At 33.9% G+C, this 23587-nt stretch overlaps 2 protein-coding genes across 2 annotated transcripts; both read right to left on the bottom strand.

The window, feature by feature from the left end:
- Positions 1–20341: 20341 nt before the first annotated feature.
- LOC133029182 (putative disease resistance protein At3g14460) lies at positions 20342–21900 on the bottom strand. The gene is made up of 2 exons (XM_061101674.1): positions 20793–21900; positions 20342–20391 (listed from the first exon to the last, which is right to left on the bottom strand). The coding sequence occupies exons 1-2, from the start codon at positions 21898–21900 to the stop codon at positions 20342–20344; spliced, it is 1158 nt and encodes a 385-aa protein (XP_060957657.1).
- A 35-nt stretch (positions 21901–21935) lies between these two features.
- On the bottom strand, positions 21936–22976 carry LOC115697613 (putative disease resistance protein At3g14460). The gene has a single exon (XM_030624686.2). It carries the CDS (start codon positions 22974–22976, stop codon positions 21936–21938), a length of 1041 nt encoding a protein of 346 aa, XP_030480546.2.
- Between the last annotated feature and the right edge of the window lie 611 nt (positions 22977–23587).

The following is a 23587-nucleotide window of genomic DNA, read 5'->3' as shown; positions in this document are numbered from 1 at the left end:
TTGATTCCCGCCAACACTGCCAATTTGTCTAATTCGACCAACCTTCTCTCCAAATCATTTTTTATCATCTTATGGTTACAAAAAGTCGACTTACTCCACGACTTGATGTTTTCTTGCATTTCTCGAATTCAACATGTTATGAAAAAATCTCGAGTTAGCATCACCCTCTATTCTAACTTGCATTCAGCTTTCAACCATGCACTTCTTTCTTTAGCAAAATCGAAATTTTGCCATTCCTTTTTTTGTCTTTCTTCTTTCCTCCATTAAAGCTTGATTCCAGCCAACACTACCAATTTTTCCAATTCGACCAGCCTTCTCTCCAAATCATTTTTTATCATCTTATTTTTACAGAAAGTCGACTTACTCCACGACTTGATGTTTTCTTGCCTTTCTCGAATTCAACATGTTATTAAAAAATCTCGAGTTAGCATCACCCCCTTTGCTAACTTGCATTTAGCTTTCAACCATGCACTTCCTTCTTCAGCAAAAGCAAAATTTTTCCATTCCTTTCTTTGTCTTTCTTCTTTCCTCCATTGAAGCTAGATTCTCGCCAACACTACCAATTTATCCAATTCGACCAGCCTTCTCTCCAAATCATTTCTTATCATCTTATTGTTACAGAAAGTCGACTTACTCCACGACTTGATGTTTTCTTACCATTCTCGAATTCAACATGTTATGAAAAAATCTCGAGTTAGCATCACCCTCTATGCTAACGTGCATTTAGATTTCAACCATGCACTTCTTTCTTCAGCAAAAGCAAAATTTTGCCATTACTTTTTTTGTCTTTCTTCTTTCCTCCATTAAAGCTTGATTCCTGCCTACACTGCAAATTTGTCTAATTCGACCAGCCTTCTCTCCAAATCATTTTTTATCATCTAATGGTTACAGAAAGTCGACTTACTCCACGACTTGATGTTTTCTTGCCTTTCTCGAATTCAACATGTTATGAAAAAATCTCGAGTTAGCATCACCCTCTTTGCTAACTTGCATTTAGCTTTCAACCATGCACTTCTTTCTTCAGCAAAAACTAAATTTGGCCATTCCTTTTTTTGTCTCTCTTCTTTCATCCATTGAAGCTTGATTCTCGCCAACACTGCCAATTCGTCCAATTCGACCAGCCTTCTCTCCAAAACATTTTTTATCATCTTATTGTTACAGAAAGTCGACTTACTCCACGACTTGATGTTTTCTTGCCTTTCTCGAATTCAATATGTTATGAATAAATCTCGAGTTAGCATCACCATCTATGCTAACTTGCATTTAGCTTTCAACCATGCACTACTTTCTTCAGCAAAAGCTAAATTTTGCCATTCATTTTGTAGTCTTTCTTCTTTCCTCCATTAAAGCTTGATTCCCGCCAACACTGCCAATTTGTCCAATTCGACCAGCCTTCTCTCCAAAGCATTTTTTATCATCTTATTGTTACACAAAGTCGACTTACTCCACGACTTGATGTTTTCTTGCCTTTCTCGATTTCAACATGTTATGAAAAAATCTCGAGTTAGCATCACCCTCTATGCTAACTTGCATTTAGCTTTCAACCATGCACTTCTTTCTTTAGCAAAATCTAAATTTTGCCATTCCTTTTGTTTGTCTTTCTTCTTTCCTCCATTAAAGCTTGATTCCCGCCAACACTGCCAATTTGTCCAATTCGACTAGCCTTCTCTCCAAATCATTTTTTATCATCTTATTTTTACAGAAAGTCGACTTACTCCACGACTTGATGTTTTCTTGCCTTTCTCGATTCAACATGTTAGGAAAAAATCTCGAGTTAGCATCACCCCCTTTGCTAACTTGCATTTAGCTTTCAACCATGCACTTCTTTTTTCAGCAAAAGCAAAATTTTGCCATTCCTTTTTTTTGTCTTTCTTCTTTCCTCCATTAAAGCTTGATTCCCGCCAACACTGCCAATTTGTCTAATTCGACCAGCCTTCTCTCCAAATCATTTTTAATCATCTTATGGTTACAGAAAGTCGACTTACTCCACGACTTGATGTTTTCTTGCCTTTCTCGAATTCAAAATGTTATGAAAAAATCTCGAGTTAGCATCACCCTCTATGCTAACTTGCATTCAGCTTTCAACCATGCACTTCTTTCTTTCGCAAAATCGAAATTTTGCCATTCCTTCTTTTGTCTTTCTTCTTTCCTCCATTAAAGCTTGATTCCCGCCAACACTGCCAATTTTTCCAATTCGACCAGCCTTCTCTCCAAATCTTTTTTTATCATCTTATGGTTACAGAAAGTCGACTTACTCCACGACTTGATGTTTTCTTGCCTTTCTCGAATTTAACATGTTATGAAATAATCTCGAGTTAGCATCACCCTATATGCTAACTTGCATTTAGCTTTCAACCATGCACTTCTTTCTTCAGCAAAAACTAAATTTGGCAATTCCTTTTTTTGTCTCTCTTCTTTCCTCCATTGAAGCTTGATTCTCGCCAACACTGCCAATTTGTCCAATTCGACCAGCCTTCTTTCCAAATCTTTTCTTATCATCTTATTGTTACAGAAAGTCGACTTACTCCACGACTTGATGTTTTCTTACCTTTCTCGAATTCAACATGTTATGAAAAAATCTCGAGTTAGCATCACCCTCTATGCTAACGTGCATTTAGATTTCAACCATGCACTTCTTTCTTCAGCAAAAGCAAAATTTTGCCATTACTTTTTTTGTCTTTCTTCTTTCCTCCATTAAAGCTTGATTCCTGCCTACACTGCAAATTTGTCTAATTCGACCAGCCTTCTCTCCAAATTATTTTTTATCATCTTATGGTTACAGAAAGTCGACTTACTCCACGACTTTATGTTTTCTTGCCTTTCTCGAATTCAACATGTTATGAAAAAATCTCGAGTTAGCATCACCCTCTATGCTAACTTGCATTTAGCTTTCAACCATGCACTTCTTTCTTCAGCAAAAACTAAATTTGGCCATTCCTTTTTTTGTCTCTCTTCTTTCATCCATTGAAGCTTGATTCTCGCCAACACTGCCAATTCGTCCAATTCGACCAGCCTTCTCTCCAAAACATTTTTTATCATCTTATTGTTACACAAAGTCGACTTACTCCACGACTTGATGTTTTCTTGCCTTTCTCGAATTCAATATGTTATGAATAAATCTCGAGTTAGCATCACCATCTATGCTAACTTGCATTTAGCTTTCAACCATGCACTACTTTCTTCAGCAAAAGCTAAATTTTGCCATTCATTTTGTAGTCTTTCTTCTTTCCTCCATTAAAGCTTGATTCCCGCCAACACTGCCAATTTGTCCAATTCGACCAGCCTTCTCTCCAAAGCATTTTTTATCATCTTATTGTTACACAAAGTCGACTTACTCCACGACTTGATGTTTTCTTGCCTTTCTCGATTTCAACATGTTATGAAAAAATCTCGAGTTAGCATCACCCTCTATGCTAACTTGCATTTAGCTTTCAACCATGCACTTCTTTCTTTAGCAAAATCTAAATTTTGCCATTCCTTTTGTTTGTCTTTCTTTTTTCCTCCATTAAAGCTTGATTCCCGCCAACACTGCCAATTTGTCCAATTCGACTAGCCTTCTCTCCAAATCATTTTTTATCATCTTATTTTTACAGAAAGTCGACTTACTCCACGACTTGATGTTTTCTTGCCTTTCTCGATTCAACATGTTAGGAAAAAATCTCGAGTTAGCATCACCCCCTTTGCTAACTTGCATTTAGCTTTCAACCATGCACTTCTTTTTTCAGCAAAAGCAAAATTTTGCCATTCCTTTTTTTTGTCTTTCTTCTTTCCTCCATTAAAGCTTGATTCCCGCCAACACTGCCAATTTGTCTAATTCTGCCAGCCTTCTCTCCAAATCATTTTTAATCATCTTATGGTTACAGAAAGTCGACTTACTCCACGACTTGATGTTTTCTTGCCTTTCTCGAATTCAAAATGTTATGAAAAAATCTCGAGTTAGCATCACCCTCTATGCTAACTTGCATTCAGCTTTCAACCATGCACTTCTTTCTTTAGCAAAATCGAAATTTTGCCATTCCTTCTTTTGTCTTTCTTCTTTCCTCCATTAAAGCTTGATTCCCGCCAACACTGCCAATTTTTCCAATTCGACCAGCCTTCTCTCCAAATCTTTTTTTATCATCTTATGGTTACAGAAAGTCGACTTACTCCACGACTTGATGTTTTCTTGCCTTTCTCGAATTCAACATGTTATGAAATAATCTCGAGTTAGCATCACCCTATATGCTAACTTGCATTTAGCTTTCAACCATGCACTTCTTTCTTCAGCAAAAACTAAATTTGGCAATTCCTTTTTTTGTCTCTCTTCTTTCCTCCATTGAAGCTTGATTCTCGCCAACACTGCCAATTTGTCCAATTCGACCAGCCTTCTTTCCAAATCTTTTCTTATCATCTTATTGTTACAGAAAGTCGACTTACTCCACGACTTGATGTTTTCTTACCTTTCTCGAATTCAACATGTTATGAAAAAATCTCGAGTTAGCATCACCCTCTATGCTAACGTGCATTTAGATTTCAACCATGCACTTCTTTCTTCAGCAAAAGCAAAATTTTGCCATTCCTTTTTCTGTGTTTCTTCTTTCCTCCATTAAGGCTTGATTCCCGCCAACACTGCCAATTTGTCCAATTCGACCAGCCTTCTCTCCAAAGCATTTTTTATCATCTCATTGTTACAGAAAGTCGACTTACTCCACGACTTTATGTTTTCTTGCCTTTCTCGAATTCAACATGTTATGAAAAAATCTCGAGTTAGCATCACCCTCTATGCTAACTTGCATTTAGCTTTCAACCATGCACTTCTTTCTTCAGGAAAAGCTAGATTTTGCCATTCCTTTTTTTGTCTTTCTTCTTTCCTCCATTAAATCTTGATTCCCGCCAACACTGCCAATTTGTCCAATTCGACGAGCCTTCTCTCCAAATCATTTTTTATCATCTTATTGTTACAGAAAGTCGACTTACTGCACGACTTGATGTTTTCTTGCCTTTCTCGAATTCAACATGTGATGAAAAAATCTCGAGTTAGCATCACCCTCTATGCTAACTTGCATTTAGCTTTCAACCATGCACTTCTTTCTTCAGCAAAAGCTAAATTTTGCCATTCCTTTTTTTTGTCTTTCTTCTTTCCTCCATTAAAGCTTGATTCCCGCCAACACTGCCAATTTGTCAAATTCGACCAGCCTTCTCTCCAAAGCATTTTTTATCATCTTCTTGTTACAGAAAGTCGACTTACTTCACGACTTGATGTTTTCTTGGCTTTCTCGAATTCAACATGTTATGAAAAAATATCGAGTTAGCATCACCCTCTATGCTAACTTGCATTTAGATTTCAACCATGCCCTTCTTTCTTCAGCAAAAGCTAAATTTTGCCATTCCTTTTTTTTTTGTATTTCTTCTTTCCTCCATTGAAGCTTGATTCCCGCCAACACTGCCAATTTGTCCAATTCGACCAGCCTTCTCTCCAAATCATTTTTTATCATCTTATTGTTACAGAAAGTCGACTTACTCCACGACTTGATGTTTTCTATCCTTTCTCGAATTCAACATGTTATGAAAAAATCTCGAGTTTGCATCACCCTATATGCTAACTTGCATTTAGCTTTCAACCATGCACTTTTTTCTTCAGCAAATGCTAAATTTTGCCATTCCTTTTTTCGTCTTTCTTCTTTCCTGCATTAAAGCTTGATTCCCGCCAACACTGCCAATTTGTCCAATTCAACCAGCCTTCTCTCCAAAGCATTTTTTATCATCTTATTGTTACAGAAAGTCGACTTACTCCACGACTTGATGTTTTCTTGCCTTTCTCGAATTCAACATGTGATGAAAAAATCTCGAGTTAGCATCACCCTCTATGCTAACTTGCATTTAGCTTTCAACCATGCACTTCTTTCTTCAGCAAAAGCTAGATTTTGCCATTCCTTTTTTTGTCTTTCTTCTTTCCTCCATTAAAGCTTGATTCCCACCATCATTGCCAATTTGTCCAATTCGACTAGCCTTCTCTCCAAATCATTTTTTATCATCTTATTGTTATAGAAAGTCGACTTACTCCACGACTTGATGTTTTCTTGCCTTTCTCGAATTCAACATGTTATGAAAAAATCTCGAGTTAGCATCACCCTCTATGCTAACTTGCATTTAGCTTTCAACCATGCACTTCTTTCTTCAGCAAAAGCTACATTTTGCCATTCATTTTTTTGTCTTTCTTCTTTCCTCCATTAAAGCTTGATTCCCGCCAACACTGCCAATTTGTCCAATTCAACCAGCCTTCTCTCCAAAGCATTTTTTATCATCTTATTGTTACAGAAAGTCGACTTACTCCACGACTTGATGTTTTCTTGCCTTTCTCGAATTTAACATGTTATGAAAAAATCTCAAGTTAGCATCACCCTCTTTGGCCCACTTGCATTTAGCTTTCAACCATGCACTTCTTTCTTCAGCAAAAGCAAAATTTTGCCATTCCTTATTTTGTCTTTCTTCTTTCCTCCCTTAAAGCTTGATTCTCGCCAACACTACCAATTTGTCCAATTCGACTAGCCTTCTCTCCAAAGCATTTTTTATCATCTAATTGTTATTGAAAGTTGACTTACTCCACAACTTGATGATTTCTTTAACCATCTCCAATTTACACATGAGCTTGGTCCCCGACCATCCCAACGCCACTGCATTTTTCCACCAAACCTTAAAAAAATTTGAGGAGCTGTGATCAAACCACTAGTTATCAAACCGAAAAGGCGCGGGGCTCCATTTAGGAAAATTGGAGTCCAGGATTATTGGGCTGTGATCAGAGACTAATCTCAGCATCATTTCTTGTCTGACAAAAGGAAACATGACCTTCCATTTATTACTGAATAAGAATCGATCCAATCTCCAAATGGGTACCGATTTGAAGTTCGACCAAGTGAACCTTTCGTTGTTTACTTTTGTATCCATAAGCCTCAACTCTTGAACTAACTCATCAAACATTCTCATACTTTTAGTACTAGAGGTACTATTCTTTTTTTCTTCAACTCTTCTGACCACATTAAACCCCCCCACCCCTAAACACCATGATTCGCCATATATTGAACTTAATCCCGCCAATTCATCCCAAAAATCTGCTCTAATCTTATAAGAACAAGGCCCATAGACCCTTAAAAACCACCAAGGGTCTTTGCCATCAACTTGAATCAAAGTTAAAATCGAAAAATCACCTACCATCGAGTCTAAAATCAAGATGCTTCTAGTGTCCCACACTATTAAAGTACCACTCGAGCTCCCTATAGCTGGGATAAGAATCCAAGCTTTGAAACGAGACCTCCAAATACTCCCAATAAAGCTTCTGTCCACTACTTCTCTTTTTACTTGTAAAATAATTAAATCTGGCTCTTCGTTTCTCTTTATCCCCACTGCACCTAATATCCATGTAAGAATCTTAATTGTAATCTTTTTTTGGAACCCTGGACTTCTTCTGACTTTTATCATAGTTTATGTTAAAATTCAAATTTTTAATTCCGTGCTTTTCTTTTTCACTTCCTTCTCATTACCCTCCTCCACTACCTCTGCTTCCTCATTAGATACTATTGTCATTCCCATGTTTGTCAAAGTTGCCACTATTATGCCAAGAGAACTTGCTCAATTTAGATTCGCCTTATCAACTCCATCATTTCTTCTATCTATCTTTATAGGCAATTTATGTTGTTGTTCTACCTCACTAACACATTCTTTTCCTCTTTCTTCATGCCACAATTCATCCCCTCGATTCACCATGATGTTATCCTCATGCCACAAAACATTTATTTCACGTAGAATATCTTCCATTTCTTCACTGACTTCTTTCTCTTCAACCCCTCCCAACTCTTCCATATCATCACTGTCTGAGCTACTTACTGACATTTCTTCCCCTTGATAACTTTAATTGCAATCCTTTTTTTTCCTTTTGTGGTTTCAATGACTTTTTCACCAAGTTTGCCCAAGTTTGTGAATCCTCCTTCCTTATTTAACCTGATTTTTGCATTGTAATTTTTAATCAACTAATCCAAACAAACAGTTAACAAAACTCTTCCATCCCTTTGAGTCTCTTTCTTCAGGCATAATAATCGTCGTCAATTTGTTTATTTTACGAACTACAAACACTCCCTTTCTTCCCAAGCTGCTCCCTTTCAATGAAAGCCCACACAGTGAATACTTTTGCATATTCTGATCAATCCTCCATACTTCCGTGTCCATTCTATTGTTCCATATAACCAAGTTGTTGCATCAATGATTACGGTGATCTCCTAGCCGATCAATCTAGTACTTTCGCATATTGTGATCAATCATCCATGTTTTGTTAAGGTGAGCATGAACACCTTATGTTGCGCTCAACAACTATCAACACCTAAATGATTTTTATATCCGAAACAACTGGGTGTTAAGGATAGGTTTCTTCAACTAGCTAGTAGCGCCAGCGAATTCTTAGAGAACCTTCCATGTCCATTCGGACAATGAAAGCCCCTACAGTGCATACTTTTCCACATTCTGATCAATCCTCCATACTTCCGTGTCCATTCAATTGTTCCATATAACCAAGTTGTTGCATCAATGGTTATGCTAATCTCGTAGCCGATCAATCTAGTACTTTCGCATATTGTGATTAATCATTCATTTGTTAAGGTGAGCATGAACACCTTATGTTGCGCTCAACAACTATCAACACCAAAACGATTTTCATATCCAAAACCAGTGGGTGTAAAGGATAGATTTCTTCCACTAGCTAGTAGGGCCAGCGAATTCTTAGAGAACATTCATGTCCATTCGGACAATGAAATCCCCCACAGTGCATAGTTTTGCATATTCTGATCAATCCTCCATACTTCTGTCTCCATTCTATTGTTCCATATAACCAAGTTGTTGCATCAATGGTTATGGTGATCTCGTAGCCGATCAATCTTGTACTTTCGCATATTGTGATCAATCATCCATGCTTTGTTAAGGTGAGCATGAACACCTTATGTTGCGCTCAACAACTATCAACACCTAAACGATTTTATATTAAAAACCAGTGGGTGTTAAGGATAGGTTTCTTCAACTAGCTAGTAGGGCCTGCGAATTATTAGAGAACCTCCTATGTCCATTCGGATAGTGAAAGCCACTACAGTGCATACTTTTGCATATTCTGATCAATCCTCCTTACTTCCGTGTCCATTCCATGATTCCATATAACCAAGTTGTTGCATCAATGATTATGGTGATCTCGTAGCCGATCAATCTAGTACTTTCGCATATTGTGATCAATCATCCATGCTTTGTTAAGGTGAGCATGAACACCTTGTGTTGCGCTCAATAACTATCAACACCTAAACGATTTGATATCCAAAACCAGTGGGTGTTAAGGATAGGTTTCTTCCACTAGCTAGTAGGGCCAGCGAATTCTTAGAGAACCTCCCATGTCCATTCGTACAATGAAAGCCCCTACAATGCATACTTTTGCATATTTTGATCAATCCTCCATAGTTCCGTGTCCATTCCATTGTTCCATATAACCAAGTTGTTGCATCAATGGTTATGGTGATCTCGTAGTCGATCAATCTAGTGTACTTTCGCATATTGTGATCAATCATCCATGCTTTGTTAAGGTGAGCATGAACACCTTATGTTATGCTCAACAACTATCAACACCTAGACGATTTTTATATCCAAAACTAGTGGGTGTTAAGGATAGGTTTCTTCCACTAGCTAGTAGGGCCAGCGAATTCTTAGAGAACCTTCCATGTCCATTCAAACAATGGAAGCCCCTACAGTACATACTTTTGCATATTCTGATCAATCCTCCATACTTCCGTGTCCATTCCATTGTTCCATATAACCAAGTTGTTGCATCAAGGGTTATGTTGATATCGTAGCAGATCAATCTAGTACTTCCGCATATTGTGATCAATCATCCATGCTTTGTTAAGGTGAGCATGAACACCTTATGTTGCGCTCAACAACTATCAACACCTAAACGATTTTTATATCCAAAACTAGTGAGTGTTAAGGATAGGTTTCTTCCAGTAGCTGGTAGGGCCAGTGAATTCTTAGAGAACCCTCCATGTCCATTCGGACAATGAAGGCCCCTACAGTGCATACTTTTGCATATTCTGATCAATCCTCCATACTTCTGTGTCCATTCGGAAAATGAAAGCCCCTACAGTGCATACTTTCACATCTTCTAATCAATCCTCCATGATTTGTTAAGGTGAGCATGAACACCTTATGTTGCAATCCTCCATGCTTTGTTAAGGTGAGCATGAACACCTTATGTTGTGCTCAACAACTATCAAAACCAGAACAATTTTTATATCCAAATCCAGTGGGTGTGTTAAGGATAGATTTCTTCCACTAGCCACTAGGGCCAACAAATTCTTAGAGAACCTTCCGAGTCCATTCGGACAATGAAAGCCCCTACAATGCATAATTATCCCTCTCAAAAGGAGGATAGAGAAACTATGTGATGATAAATGAAGAAAACAAGGTACTACTTGTATTAGAGTTAGGACATGATTTTACAAAAGGAATAAAAATATTATTTTGAGAAAATAAAGAATTTGGGTAAAGGATGACAGTTTTAGTTAAAAAAAATAGAGTTAGTAAAAAATGTTTCAAAGGAATAAAAATATTATTTTGAAAAAATAAAGTTATTGGCTACAAGAATGAAAATTTATTTGAAAAAGATAAAACTTAGGAATAAAATGAATATTTTAAGAAAATAGAAAATTTCATTAAAGGAATGGAATTTTAATTGGAAAAATAGATTTATATTACTAATGAAAAGATTATTTAGCCCAATAAAGAGTTTGGCTATAGGAATGAAAATTTGATTTGGAAAGTAGAGTTAAGAGAAAATGATTTTATTAAAGGAATAAATATGATTATTTTGTGAAAATAGAGAATTTGGCTAAAAGAATGAAAATTTTATATGAAAAAAATAGAGTCCAAAAATGATTTCACTAAAGAATAGATTATTTTGGAAAAATAGGGAATTTGAATAAAGGAATGAGAACTGAAAAAGGTAGATTTAAGAGAAAATAATTTAACAAACGGAATAAAAAGATTATTTTGGGAAAATAGATCATTAGAGTAAAAGGAATGAAAAATTTATTTCAAATGATTAAAGTTAGGAAAAAATGATTTAACTAACGGAATAAAAGGATTATTTTGAGAAAACACATAATTTGGCTAACGGAATGAAAATTTTATTTCAAAAGATTAGAATTAGGAGAAAATGATTTAACTAACGGAATAAAAAGATTAAGCTAAAGGAGTGATATTTTTTTTTAGAATCGAAAAAAGTAATAAAAATTCAGTCCTAGTTGAAAAAATCACAGAAGGCCAAATAAAAACTATGAGATAATCATATTAAATTAATCATCAAACCTAGAAGTAATATATATAAGCAGTACACTAGCTAGAAAGCACAACAAAACACTAGATTCAATCAAGCATAATGAAAATAAGAGCTAATAAAGAAAGCAATAAGAGCTAATTAAGGCATATAGACAGACAAAGTTGTAGTTTTAACTATAAGAAATTAATCAGACTTATCTGAATTAGACCGACCAACATCCTCGCTCGCAGTGCTCATCCACCCCGTCCCCACTGCCACGATGACCTTACTGAAACTTTAACCCCTGAAATCACATTTGAAACACATCTCTTTTATGCATATATATAAATACTGACACAGTACATGAGATGAAGGCAATTATTAACTAAGTAAGCTCATGGTAATGTGTATGTATATGTAGAGCTAATTAAATGCCTTAAACTAAGTCTCACAACAGAAGAGAACAGATGAACTCAGATCATGGCATAGGTATAGTATGTGTATATAAGTAAATGCATTTAACAAACTTATTTGTGGTTATGAATGATGTTGTGTAAGCAAAGTTTATGTTGTCCACATAAATAATCATATATATCTAATAACTAAAGGAAGCATAAGCTATCTTGCTTCTGTAATCCCACTCTCTAAGAAGGTTAAGTAACATTAAAAAAGCTAATGCCAAGAACAGAGACACCGTTATGTAGAAGTTACTTTTCTGGTGCAACCAGCACATAATTTAATATCCGATAAATTCTAGTTTGATCAGACGAAAAGCTAATATTCAAGTAAATAATTAAAATTGTGTACATATTACATCACTAAGAAATTTGAGTATTTATATAACAACAAAAGTCTACAGAAACTTTAACAACCATTTAGCATAAGTAAGATCATGGCCATAGCCACAGGTAATGATCATGATATTTATACTATATATATATACTATTTTTTTTAATGGATATATACACTAATTAGTTTACCCATTTTCTATAACTCCCAATAATCTAATCCAATCGTAAAAATAATAATAATAATAAAAATAAAGGTTTTGTTCTATTAACCAAAAATTTAATCTTATCCCACCCACAAGCCTTCCCTCTTATTTTCTATATTTTCAAAAGCTAACAGCAATCAAACAGAGAAGAAACAAAATAATAAACACAATTTATAAAGGAATCAACATTACATTCACTATAATATAAGAGAACATGGGACGGTAAGCATCAAAGGTTTAGCCTTTATACAGAAACTTGAAAAAAGGTGTCACCTTTCTTTGACAAAAAGGTCTGCAATGGCCTCAACAGTCTGATCATCATTCCCATTCACTTTCCTGCCAAAATCAGAGGCAAACACCCATAGGCAACACTCTCTTGTTGAATCGAGACTCGAGAGAGAACAGAAAGAGCACTTGATTCTTCAACGATTAAGGTCAGGTAGGGTTTGGGTTATGGTGGTGAAGAGAAAGGAAGGAGACTTGGGTTTTGGGGAAATCGAAATCGAACGTTGCCGATCACCGGGGTGGCGGTCGTCTTTTATTTTTGACCGTTTTCCCTTTTTTTTTTTAATTAACAACGGTCAAAAAAAAGCAAGTAAATGCTGAGCTGTACTCACTTTTTAAATAAATAAGACCAACGGTCAAATATAATTTCATTCTATTGTCAGATACTCACATACTCTTTGAATGGAACTACTCCATTTCAAAAAAAAAAAAAAAAAAAAAAGAAGAATGGAACTACTAAGTTAAACAAAAATAATAATAATTATTAATGAAAAAAATATTTTTCAAATATAAGATCATCATATCATTATTTAACCACATTTTGAAATTTTTTTAAAAAAATTAACACAACAAATAACGAATATTAGATAGACAGACCCTATCAAAATAAGGTGGAGCATCGTCAGTTTGATCAGTTTTATTTTATATAAAAACTTTGAATTCGGTTTTCGATTGGGATTGGTGTAATTTAAAAACCGACCGACCAATCCAAAATTTTTCTTAAAACTGACCATTTTTAACCTTGATTTGGTCGGTTTAAAATGCCCAAACCAAACTTCTTTTTGTTTTCTTTAAAATATGATCCAATTTATTCTATAAGCATATTATTCTATAACAACGACCATACAAATTAATTATTCAAAAACTAATTGTCTTATTCTTTTATCTTTAATATTAACAAAATAATAATATATTATTATATTATGAGTAACTACAATACATAAAGCAAAAATAAACTTAATAAATTAATATATATATGTATAACAGTCGGTTTCAGTTTTTTCGGTCGGTTTATTACCAACAAAAATTGACTGTTCAATGGAAGTTTTAACCGTTAGCGGTTTTTTCAGTTTTGATTTTCGACTCCGCCAGTTTCAATTCCAGTAGTGTTCGGTATGTCGATTTAAATAAATTTTTCAATTTTCTAAATTTCATGCCCAGCCCTATTTCAAAGGCCATAACAATATTGAACACGTGAAGACTGAATAAAATGGAAATAGTAACAAATGCGCCCATGTTTTTTTTTATTATTGAAGTTTAATGTCTCTTTTCAAAAATAATATAAAAAATGGCATTTATAATTATTTAGTACCTAGAATACCTTTATATAATAATTAAAGGTATTATTCACATTATACTCATTTTCTAAATAGAAACAAAAACTATGTTCCAAAATCCAAATGACAAAACTTCTCTCTCCTCCATTTTTTCGGTTAGTTTAGATTTTTTTCAAAAAAAAATGGTAAATTACTGTAATTCCTCCCAAAAGGTGATAAAATATTCTTTCCTCATCTATTTATTCGATTCATTTGCTCGATACAATCATTTTCTCCTAATTCCTCACAATAGAAGGCGACGAAGCTCTACTCATTTTTTTTTCTTCTTCTGGCTTTCTCACATCTCTAAATTATAATGATTGTTCTCAAATAATGACCAAAGTCTCACTCAAATTATTCTATCGGTAGTATATATATTTTTGTATTATGATATACATTTTGTGTACTATGGTATACCATTCAGAATATAAAATAAAAAAATTTAGATTGTATATTAATTTTTTTTGTATGGCATACATATATTTTTATTCAAAGAATATCAATCTTTAATTTTTTTTCTTTATTTATTTATTTTATTCATCATATTAAAATATGTATTTGAATCGGGAAATTTTCATAAATAGGGAAAATTTAAATGAAGATTACTTTTATATGGCATAAATAGATAATATAAAAAGATTTGAGATTAAAAAATAATCAAAATTAAAATATGGGAAACAAAAAAAAATACCATAAATAAATTTGATAAAACTTCTAATAATAGGTATTGACGAAAAGTCGCTGAAAACATTGTTGTCGCAGAAAAAGTCATCGACATTGGAAAAATTACTGAAAAAGTTATGGTCCCTATAAAAGTTGTCGAAAAAGTCACCGAAAAAATCATCGTAAAAGTCACCAGACTTGTCATCGTCGTCAGAAAAGTCACTGGAGTTAAATGTCTCAGATTTTAATTAAAGTAGAACCGATTCTATAAAACAATAAATAAAAGTAATTGACACAGAATAACTGAAATCAATTATAATTAAAGTAAAATCAGTTCTATAACATGAAAAATAAAAATAAATAACACAAAATAACTCAAACCAGTTATAACAAAAATAAAACTGGTTCTATAACAGTGTTATAATGAATAAAAATAAATAACACGAAATAACTCAACCCGATTATAATTAAAATAGAGTCGATTTTATAACATAATGGATATAAACAAATTACACTGAATAACTCAAACCAGTTATAATTAAAAAAAAAATAAAAAGGAAACTAGTTCCTAAAATACTAAAACATAAATTAAAAAAAAATTCCACAACAAATTGAGTAAAGACGAATAACATATAATACCTCATAAACCGGTTATAATTAAAATTTAGCTTTGGGATGCATCGCGATTCAAAAAGTTAGTTAAGCTTAATCCTTCTAACTCGTAGGTCACTTAAGCGTTGATTAATTTCTTGCCTCTTTTTGGAGAACTTTTCTGTTATAGATATTTCTTCATCCTTACGAGATGTGCTGTCCCGTACTAAATCAATTACCTTATTCAAGAAGATGGTATGACCATTATCATCAGCCGTAAGTATTTCTTTTTGGCCATTTGCGTCTTCCTCTTATGAGTTGTCTTCCAATTTTCTCTTACCTTTTCTGTCCTGGACTGGATTCTCTTGATCGATTTCTACTTTTATTTATTTGATGTTGCTCACCACTTCAATCTGCCGATTTTCAGCCATTTTTTTATTGATTGGTTTGTAAGATGAGTGTGACAATATAGAATAAACTTTGCATATATATAGATGACAAGCAACCTTGATTCCTGTATTCTTTAAATACTCAGCTTATGAATAAAAAAATAATGAACACGGTTATATATATGAGATAAATAATTATTTTCATTTAAAAAATTACATTAAAAAAATTGGATATAGATTTACCTTTCCAATACAAATTTGTGTGAATTCCAATAAATTTCTTATTTAGAGTCCCAAAATATATTTAACAATAATTGTTAATTAGTCACTACACATTTAATTTTAAATAAAAATTCTTAATAATAATGACGACATCGTTTAAGTACAGTACACGTTACTGATTTTTGAAAAATTAAAAAATTAATTTATTTCATTAAATAACAATTATAAAGGCAGCCTAATAAAATTATAAAAAATATCCTTTTGAGATTAAAAATTTATTTTCTTGGTAAAATAAATGTAATTTCAAATAATTTTAGTGAATATTTTAAAATAAACATTAACTTCTACAATTAATGGATTTTTAAATAAAACATATAATATTTAAAAAAATTCGGATTCAAAAAAAAATAAAAAAATTAGTGCTGCCTTTTAAACCAAATATTTTATTTACTCATATCAATCTCGAAAATTACAATGTTATATAACTTTACCTTTCCGATACAGATAGTTCAGGACTCCATTTACAAGCCTCACAAATAATTTCATTACCCTCACGAGCAAGATCACGTCCCTCATTACGAGCTTGTACACATGCTTCTAGAGCTACTCAATTAGCGATCGCACCAGGTACATTTCCCCAAGGATGTTGTGCAAGTTTCAAAAAAATATTAATTTAGAGTCCCAAAATATATTCAATTTATTTTCTTGGTAAAATAAATGTAATTTCAAATAATTTTAGTGAATATTTTAAAATAAACATTAACTCCTACAATTAATGGCTTTTAAATAAAACATATAATATTTAAAAAAATTCGGATTTCAAAAAAAAAAAATCGAAAAATTAATTTTGCCTTTTAAACCAAATATTTTATTTACTCATATCAATCTCGAAAATTACAATGTTTTATAACTTTACCTTCCCAATACAGATAGTTTTGGACTCCATTTACAAGCCTCACGAATAATTTCATTACTCTCACGAGCAAGATCACGTCCCTCATTACGAGCTTGTACACATGCTTCTAGAGCTACTCGATTAGCGACCGCACCGGGTGCATTTCCCTAAGGATGTTGTGCAAGTTTCAAAAAAATATTAATTTAGAGTCTCAAAATATATTCAAAAACACTTGTTAAATACTCAACACACATTTAATTTTTAAATAAATTCTTTTATTTCTTAACAATTAATTAATTACATCATTAAATTACCGATCCTAATCTTTAGTTACATTGCATGTCACTAATATTTGAATATGGATTAAAAAAAATATCATCAAGATCTTAATAAATTAATGCTAACTTTTAATCTAAATATTTTATTACTAAGATCAATCTCGAAACGGACCACCCAATTGAAATTCTCATGCCTAAAGAAATAACATTTATTATTTTAAGAAGATTACATCAAATGATAAGTAAACCAATAGATAAAAACTCTGTAAAATGAACTAAACAAATATCAAATTTGAACGTTCTTCATCAATTCAGTTTTCCATTTGCATGGAAGAAAAATATTCTACAACGTTCTTCATCAATTCGCTTCTATGTTTATTGTAGTTGGAACATGCAATCCACTGCGCTAAGTGACAACGTTTTTCATTTGAATTAAACTGTTGAAAGGAATTTGGTCAATACGATATGTAATAAAATATAATTAAATTACACTATTAATAAAATGTATGAACTACCTCGAAAGATCTTTTATCAAGTCTACACCTATGTATCATAAACAATGCAACAAACACTCCACAATCAAAGGAATTTGGTTGTCTTGGAACATTTTGAGCGCAATGGATGCAAAAACTTCAGGGAAACTCTATCAACGGACAATATCTGATTCTCAAGGACTTCAAAGTAGAGAGGGAACTCATCTTCTCTGGCAACCACTTCAATTTAGGACAATTAGTAAACTCCAAATCACTTACCTTGGGAGCAATAAGTCCACCATTTGGGAAAAATACAAAACTATCACAATTATGGATAGATAAAGATGTTAGTTCCTCCAGAGATTTCCCATCTGACACTGAGATAGCTTCAAAGTAGTCGTTGGATTCAATCTTAAGAGTTTTGAGATTGGGAAATAAATCCATATGAAGGGATCTAAACGATGATCCACAATACCACAATTTAAGAGATTGAAGAGGAGGGTAATGGTAACGTGTAGTGAGAGTGGAACAAGGATTCCTTGGCATTATTGCCTCATACAATGACTCCGAATTCTCCAACTTCCAAATTTCCATTTCTGTGACACATGGTAATCTTGGAAGACTTAATAATGGATACTGCTTGTAACCTGTAATTTCGATACTTATCAATGAAGGAAGGAAGCGAGGGAAAACTCCCTCGAACTTAGGACAATCAATAATCTTAAGTGTTTCGAGCTTCCCATATGTTGTTGCCTCTACATTTTGCATTGAATGCCATTGCTCCCATGATGACATCTTCCAGAAGTTTAATGTTTCCAATAATGAAAATGGCTTTCTTCCAGAACAATTCCCATAAAACTCAGCACCCACCGTCACTACCGACTTGCAAATTGAAATGAAAAGATCTTTAGCAAAGGAAGTTGCCTAAAGGGTGGTAAATTGGAGCAATGCTCACACCCATAGAGAGTTACTTCAACAATGTTGCTAAACGAATCATTCCCAACCTAATTTGGAAAAAATTTCCCTGGATAGTACCTAATCTCGAGCTCCTTCAATGTTGTGTTAGGTGAAAGCATTTCAAGCACGCCCTCTCCATGTTTTGGATCAACAACAACATCATCAACACTCCATTTCAAAGCGAACAACAGGGTTTTTGATTCTCCTGTTCTCCACTTGGAAGCGAACAACAGCAAGAGCATTGAAGGTTGACTTCAACTTGAAAAGCCTCTCAGAAACAGCAGATGAACTTTCATTTTTTCCCTTGAAGAACTCTTCAACATAAGGAGAAGCAATTTTTTCAAGCAAAAAATCAAAAGAAGCAGAGAGAACAGCACCGATCACTAGCTCAGCCATCGGTAACAAGCTCAGTTACTGCACACAATAGTTAAAGATTCAGAGGGAAGTTCTATAGGAGAGACTGAGAGGAAAAGAGTAGTCAAAGAATGAGGTGAGTAATGGAAACGATGGTATCTAATGCTTCTTTTGATTTCAATGTTATAATATTTTATTGCCATATAAATTATGGTAACTACTATCAGATTAGCACATGCTTACTTCTTTTCATAATTACTTTTTATCCAATGTTATTTAATCTGACAATATTGGTACAACTTTTATAATATCCTAACTTTATAATACAAATTGTTATACTGTGAAAATTGTTATACAACTTCTTTAAGCTGTATCCTTTATTGATTTGATCAATATGAATAACAATACTAACAATGCTGGAATTATTATTATTATAAAGTTACAGTTTATTGATTTGAGCAACACACAAACATTACACTTAGGCAATCCATGCTTGGCATTGATTTGAGCAAGACTTATATTATAATAATGTTCTTAAGAATAGTATTTTACTTAATTGGTTGCTTTGGGAAATACTTAGCAAATGAAATCAGAAAACAAAATCTGTAAAGAAAAACTAATAAAGAGCAGAGAGCAGCAGTAAAAGAAAAATGATTGAAACAGTGGCAATGTAAACACAAGTGATGTATTTCCATCAACTTGTTGGGATATAAATTCTTTGAAACAATCAATGCCACATCATAATCTGAATCAACATCTCTGATGGTATCACCCCATCAACACCCTCCCAAGAGAGAGTAAGGAGTTTTGACAATAACACCTGTGTTGCAACATTGGCTTAGCAATTGAGTTTTAGTTATGAAAATTCAAAAATATTGTGTGTGTGTGTTTGAAGTTTTGTTTCATGATTTGGTTTGTCACTAATAGCAATCAAGATCACACTAACTAAATAATGAGAATCAAACAAATGAATCAACTTTAATGATTTGAGTCAGCACTATACAATTCGAGATTTAAGTCTCAATTACGCAACAATGGTGATCAACACCATGGGAACTGTATGATCAAACACACATGCATTCTGTTACACCCTTCCTCACTCTGTTATTTACAGTTCACATAATGCACTCAAAAATCCATATGGTACATAATTACAGAAGCTTTGTTACCATGTTCTGATATATGTATATTTCTTTATGAAATCAGTTTCAAAATAATGAGGAAAACCAGTTTTAATCAATGACTTAAAAAGATTAAACATTCCTCTATACAACTTAGCATTTTTATTTATAATAAAATACAGTACAACACAGTTCCTTTACTTTACATGTAGAGAGTTATTAAAACATAAAAAACTATCTCGTGCCTGCAATTAAACCATAGGAAGAGATGAAGGTCACATGTCCACGAGTGACCTCCTCCCAAGTTTATTCATAGCCCTCACCTAATTATGGTCGAGGAAAATCGTGGTTACATACCCACGAGTGACCTAACTATTCATAGCCCTAAACATCATAAATTATAAAGAAAACCAGATAATATAAGTACACAAAATACCCACAAGGACACAAATACCAAAACAACTAAATTATAATCCAACATGAACATTACTTGTTTGAGGTTGTGAAATCTCCTCTATCATCTGCAATACTAGTCTCTGCATTAGAGGAAAATTGAAGGTAAAAGAGATGCATATGATTAAGTGGTGAAAGAATTGTGAAGCTATTGATTGAAATAAACAAATTATTAAACAGTAAAGCCAAACAAAATAAACTCCCTTGAAGTAAAAATGCAATTGTTGTATGGATAATAGATAAAATTATAAACCATAATGTATATATTTTATTGTGGAAAAGAACTTCTGCATATTTTGGATATCCCAGAAGTAATTTCAAGAAAATGTTACATAAAGAAAAAATGTAAACTGTTTATAAACTCACCTGATAATTTATAACATCTTTCATTGATTGAATAACAGACGAAAAACAAGAGTCTTCGGTAAACCCTAGGCCATGCTCTATACAATTACACGGTGGTTGTTGATTAGAAAATACATACCAAACTGGACATTGGGTATGTGACTAATGTTGGCCCAGTACTCTTCATTCCCACTCTCCGGGTCATATTTTTTCTTCACCAGAGGACAATCATCTATCTCCAAAGAGGTGAGGGAGGTTGGGAACCCTTCTTCTGACAATGTCTCCAACTCAGGGCAATCCAAGATCTCAAGTTTTTTCAAGGAGGTGAGTTGTCTAAGTCCATTTTTGTCCAGGCTTATAAGTTTCGCAAATGACATAATACTAAGACAGGTAATAGTGGTTGGCAGCAGCCCTTCCTCCGGAAATGGTTCCATATCTTCTTTATTACCAAGAATATGAAGAATGGTAAGATGGGATAGTGTTTGCCAATTCCATTTCATCCTCAATAATACATCATAGGATATTCGAAGTCTTGACAAACTAACAGGCAGACCACCTTCATCTTCAGGAAAAGGCTCCATCAACGGACAATCTATGACTTCAAAATCATTCAAAGCTGAGAGGGAAGTCATCTTTTTAGGCAACCACTTCAATTTAAGGCAATAATTAATGACAAACTCAATCAGCTTCGGAGCAATAAGTCCACCATTTGGGAATGATACAAAACTACCACAATGCTCGATATGTAAATATGTTAGTTCCTCAAGAGATTTCCCATCAGACATTGAAAGAGCTTCAAAATAGTGGTTGTTACCAATTGAAAGAGTTTTGAGATTGGGGAATAAATCCATATTGAGGGATCTAAACGATGATCCACAAGACAACAATTGAAGCTTCTGAAGAGGAGGGTAGAGTGGAGGGAGAGTGGAAGAAACATCCATTACCAAATTCGCTAGGTGATGACTACTCATTTTCCTGATACATGATCTTGGGAGACTTAATAATTCACATTTCTTGTCTCCTTCAATTCTAATATCCGCTAATGAAGGAAAGAAGCGAGGCAAATCTCCAACAAGCTTCGGACAATTAAAAATTTCAAGTGTTTTGAGCTTCCCATATGTCGCTGCCTCTTCAGTTTGCATTGAATGCCATTGCTCCCATGATGGCATGTTCTCAAATCTCAATGTTTCCAATGATGAAAATGGCTTCTTGACAGAACTATTCCCATAAAACTCAGCTTCCACCATTACTACTGAATTGAATCTTGAAATGTAAAGATCTTTTAGCAAAGAAAGTTGCCCAAAGGGTGGTAAAATGGAACAACGCTCACAACCATCAACCCTTCAACAATGTTGCTAAACGAATCATTCCCGACCCAATTCGGAAATTTTGAGCCTGGGTAATTAAGAATTTTGAGTTGCTTCAACATTGTGCTTGGTGAAAGGATTTTGAGCACACCCTCTCCATGTTTTGGATCAACAAAAACATCATTAAAACTCCATGCCAAACACAATATCTCAAGTTGCTTCTTATCCAATACATTAACTTGATCTGATGCTTTTGTAATAATGACCACATTTTCTAACTTCATGATGGAAAGCTCCCCATGTAGACTTTGAAGTTCTACTAACTCTTCTATTTTAGCACCACTATTCTTTCCCACAACAAAAGTTGTCAACATTTGGAGATTTCTTAATTTACATATTTGGCTTGGCATCTCAACTAGGCTACCTCCACTAACAACGAGATGTCTTAAATTAATGAGATGATGCATATCTTTAGGCAAAGTTTCAAGTTGATCACAATCTTCTAATTTCAACGTTTGCAAATTGTACAATTTAGTTATAGATTTGGGCAACATCACAATCTTGGTGCCAGAAATATCTAAATAGCGAAGATGTTTTAGTTCACCGATTGAATCAGATAACTTAGTTATATGAAGGCCACGAAAAGATAATACTCTCAAACATTTCAACATCGATAGCAGATTCTGCACTACTTCCTTAGAAATATTGATTTCAGAATATCTTGAATCAAATGTTAAAAAGGTTTGCAAACGAGTAGTTTCAAAATCATAATTAGATATTTTGTTATCAATATAAATTTCCATGTCACATCCAAGGTGACGTGTCTTCTTCTCAAGCCTATCAATGTCATCATTTTCCTCGAACAAACAATTATATTTTCCGGAAATAGTTCTAGCCAAATCAACTATAAGATCATGCATGACAAAAATGAATTTACCTGTCTTGGTAGTCTTTATCTTTGTAAAAAATGACATAGATACTAAATCATGAAAATACTCATAGCCAACTTCTTCCATTCTCATATTCTTCCGGATTAATAACAAGCTATGCAGGAGAGACAATCCATACACGGTACAAGCTTATTTGGAAACACCTTCCAGATTCTTAAAAATCTTCCACGCAAGCTTTTCGGATCCACACAAGCTTCCGATATCTACTCTCCGAATTAACAGCTACTTTCCCGAAAGTCAAAACTTGAAACCATAATCAACACCTATGTAATCTAATTCTCAAGCTTAATGAAGATAAGGAGTGCCATGAAAGGCTGAACCATTTCTCTACAATTCGATCTCCCTCTCATCTAAGTTCTCTTTGCTGGATTTATTTTAATTCAATTATGTTTTACTATTTCTTTAAGATGATTGTTTATGTTCTTGATTTCTGTTTTTGGTCCTCCATTGTGTCATTGTTGTATCACAACATCCTGCCATAAATATGAGTATTAAAACATAATTTTACATTGTGGATGGATAGTTCCAAATCTTTCAGCCTTTTTGCCTATGCCTTACGATTGGGAGGATAAGTTCATCAACGAGTATCCCAAGGTTGGGAAGCTTGTCAAACAGTCAACCTCGACCAAGGAACCATCTCAAATTAGGTTGCAGATGAAACTTTTGTGAGCTGCTGC

This window comes from Cannabis sativa, chromosome 7, assembly GCF_029168945.1.
Source record: "Cannabis sativa cultivar Pink pepper isolate KNU-18-1 chromosome 7, ASM2916894v1, whole genome shotgun sequence".
Taxonomy (NCBI): Eukaryota; Viridiplantae; Streptophyta; class Magnoliopsida; order Rosales; family Cannabaceae; genus Cannabis; species Cannabis sativa.
This window is presented reverse-complemented; position numbering and strand designations above follow the sequence as displayed.

Coding starts and splice junctions, on each gene's coding strand:
- LOC133029182 (XM_061101674.1), bottom strand. CDS start 21,900: ATGGTGGAAGCTGAGTTTTATGGGAATAGTTCTGTCAAGAAGCCATTT. Junction 20,392..20,792: donor CATACCCAATGTCCAGTTTG/GTATGTATTTTC, acceptor CCTCTAATGCAG/AGACTAGTATTGCAGATGAT.
- LOC115697613 (XM_030624686.2), bottom strand. CDS start 22,976: ATGGAAGAAGTTGGCTATGAGTATTTTCATGATTTAGTATCTATGTCA.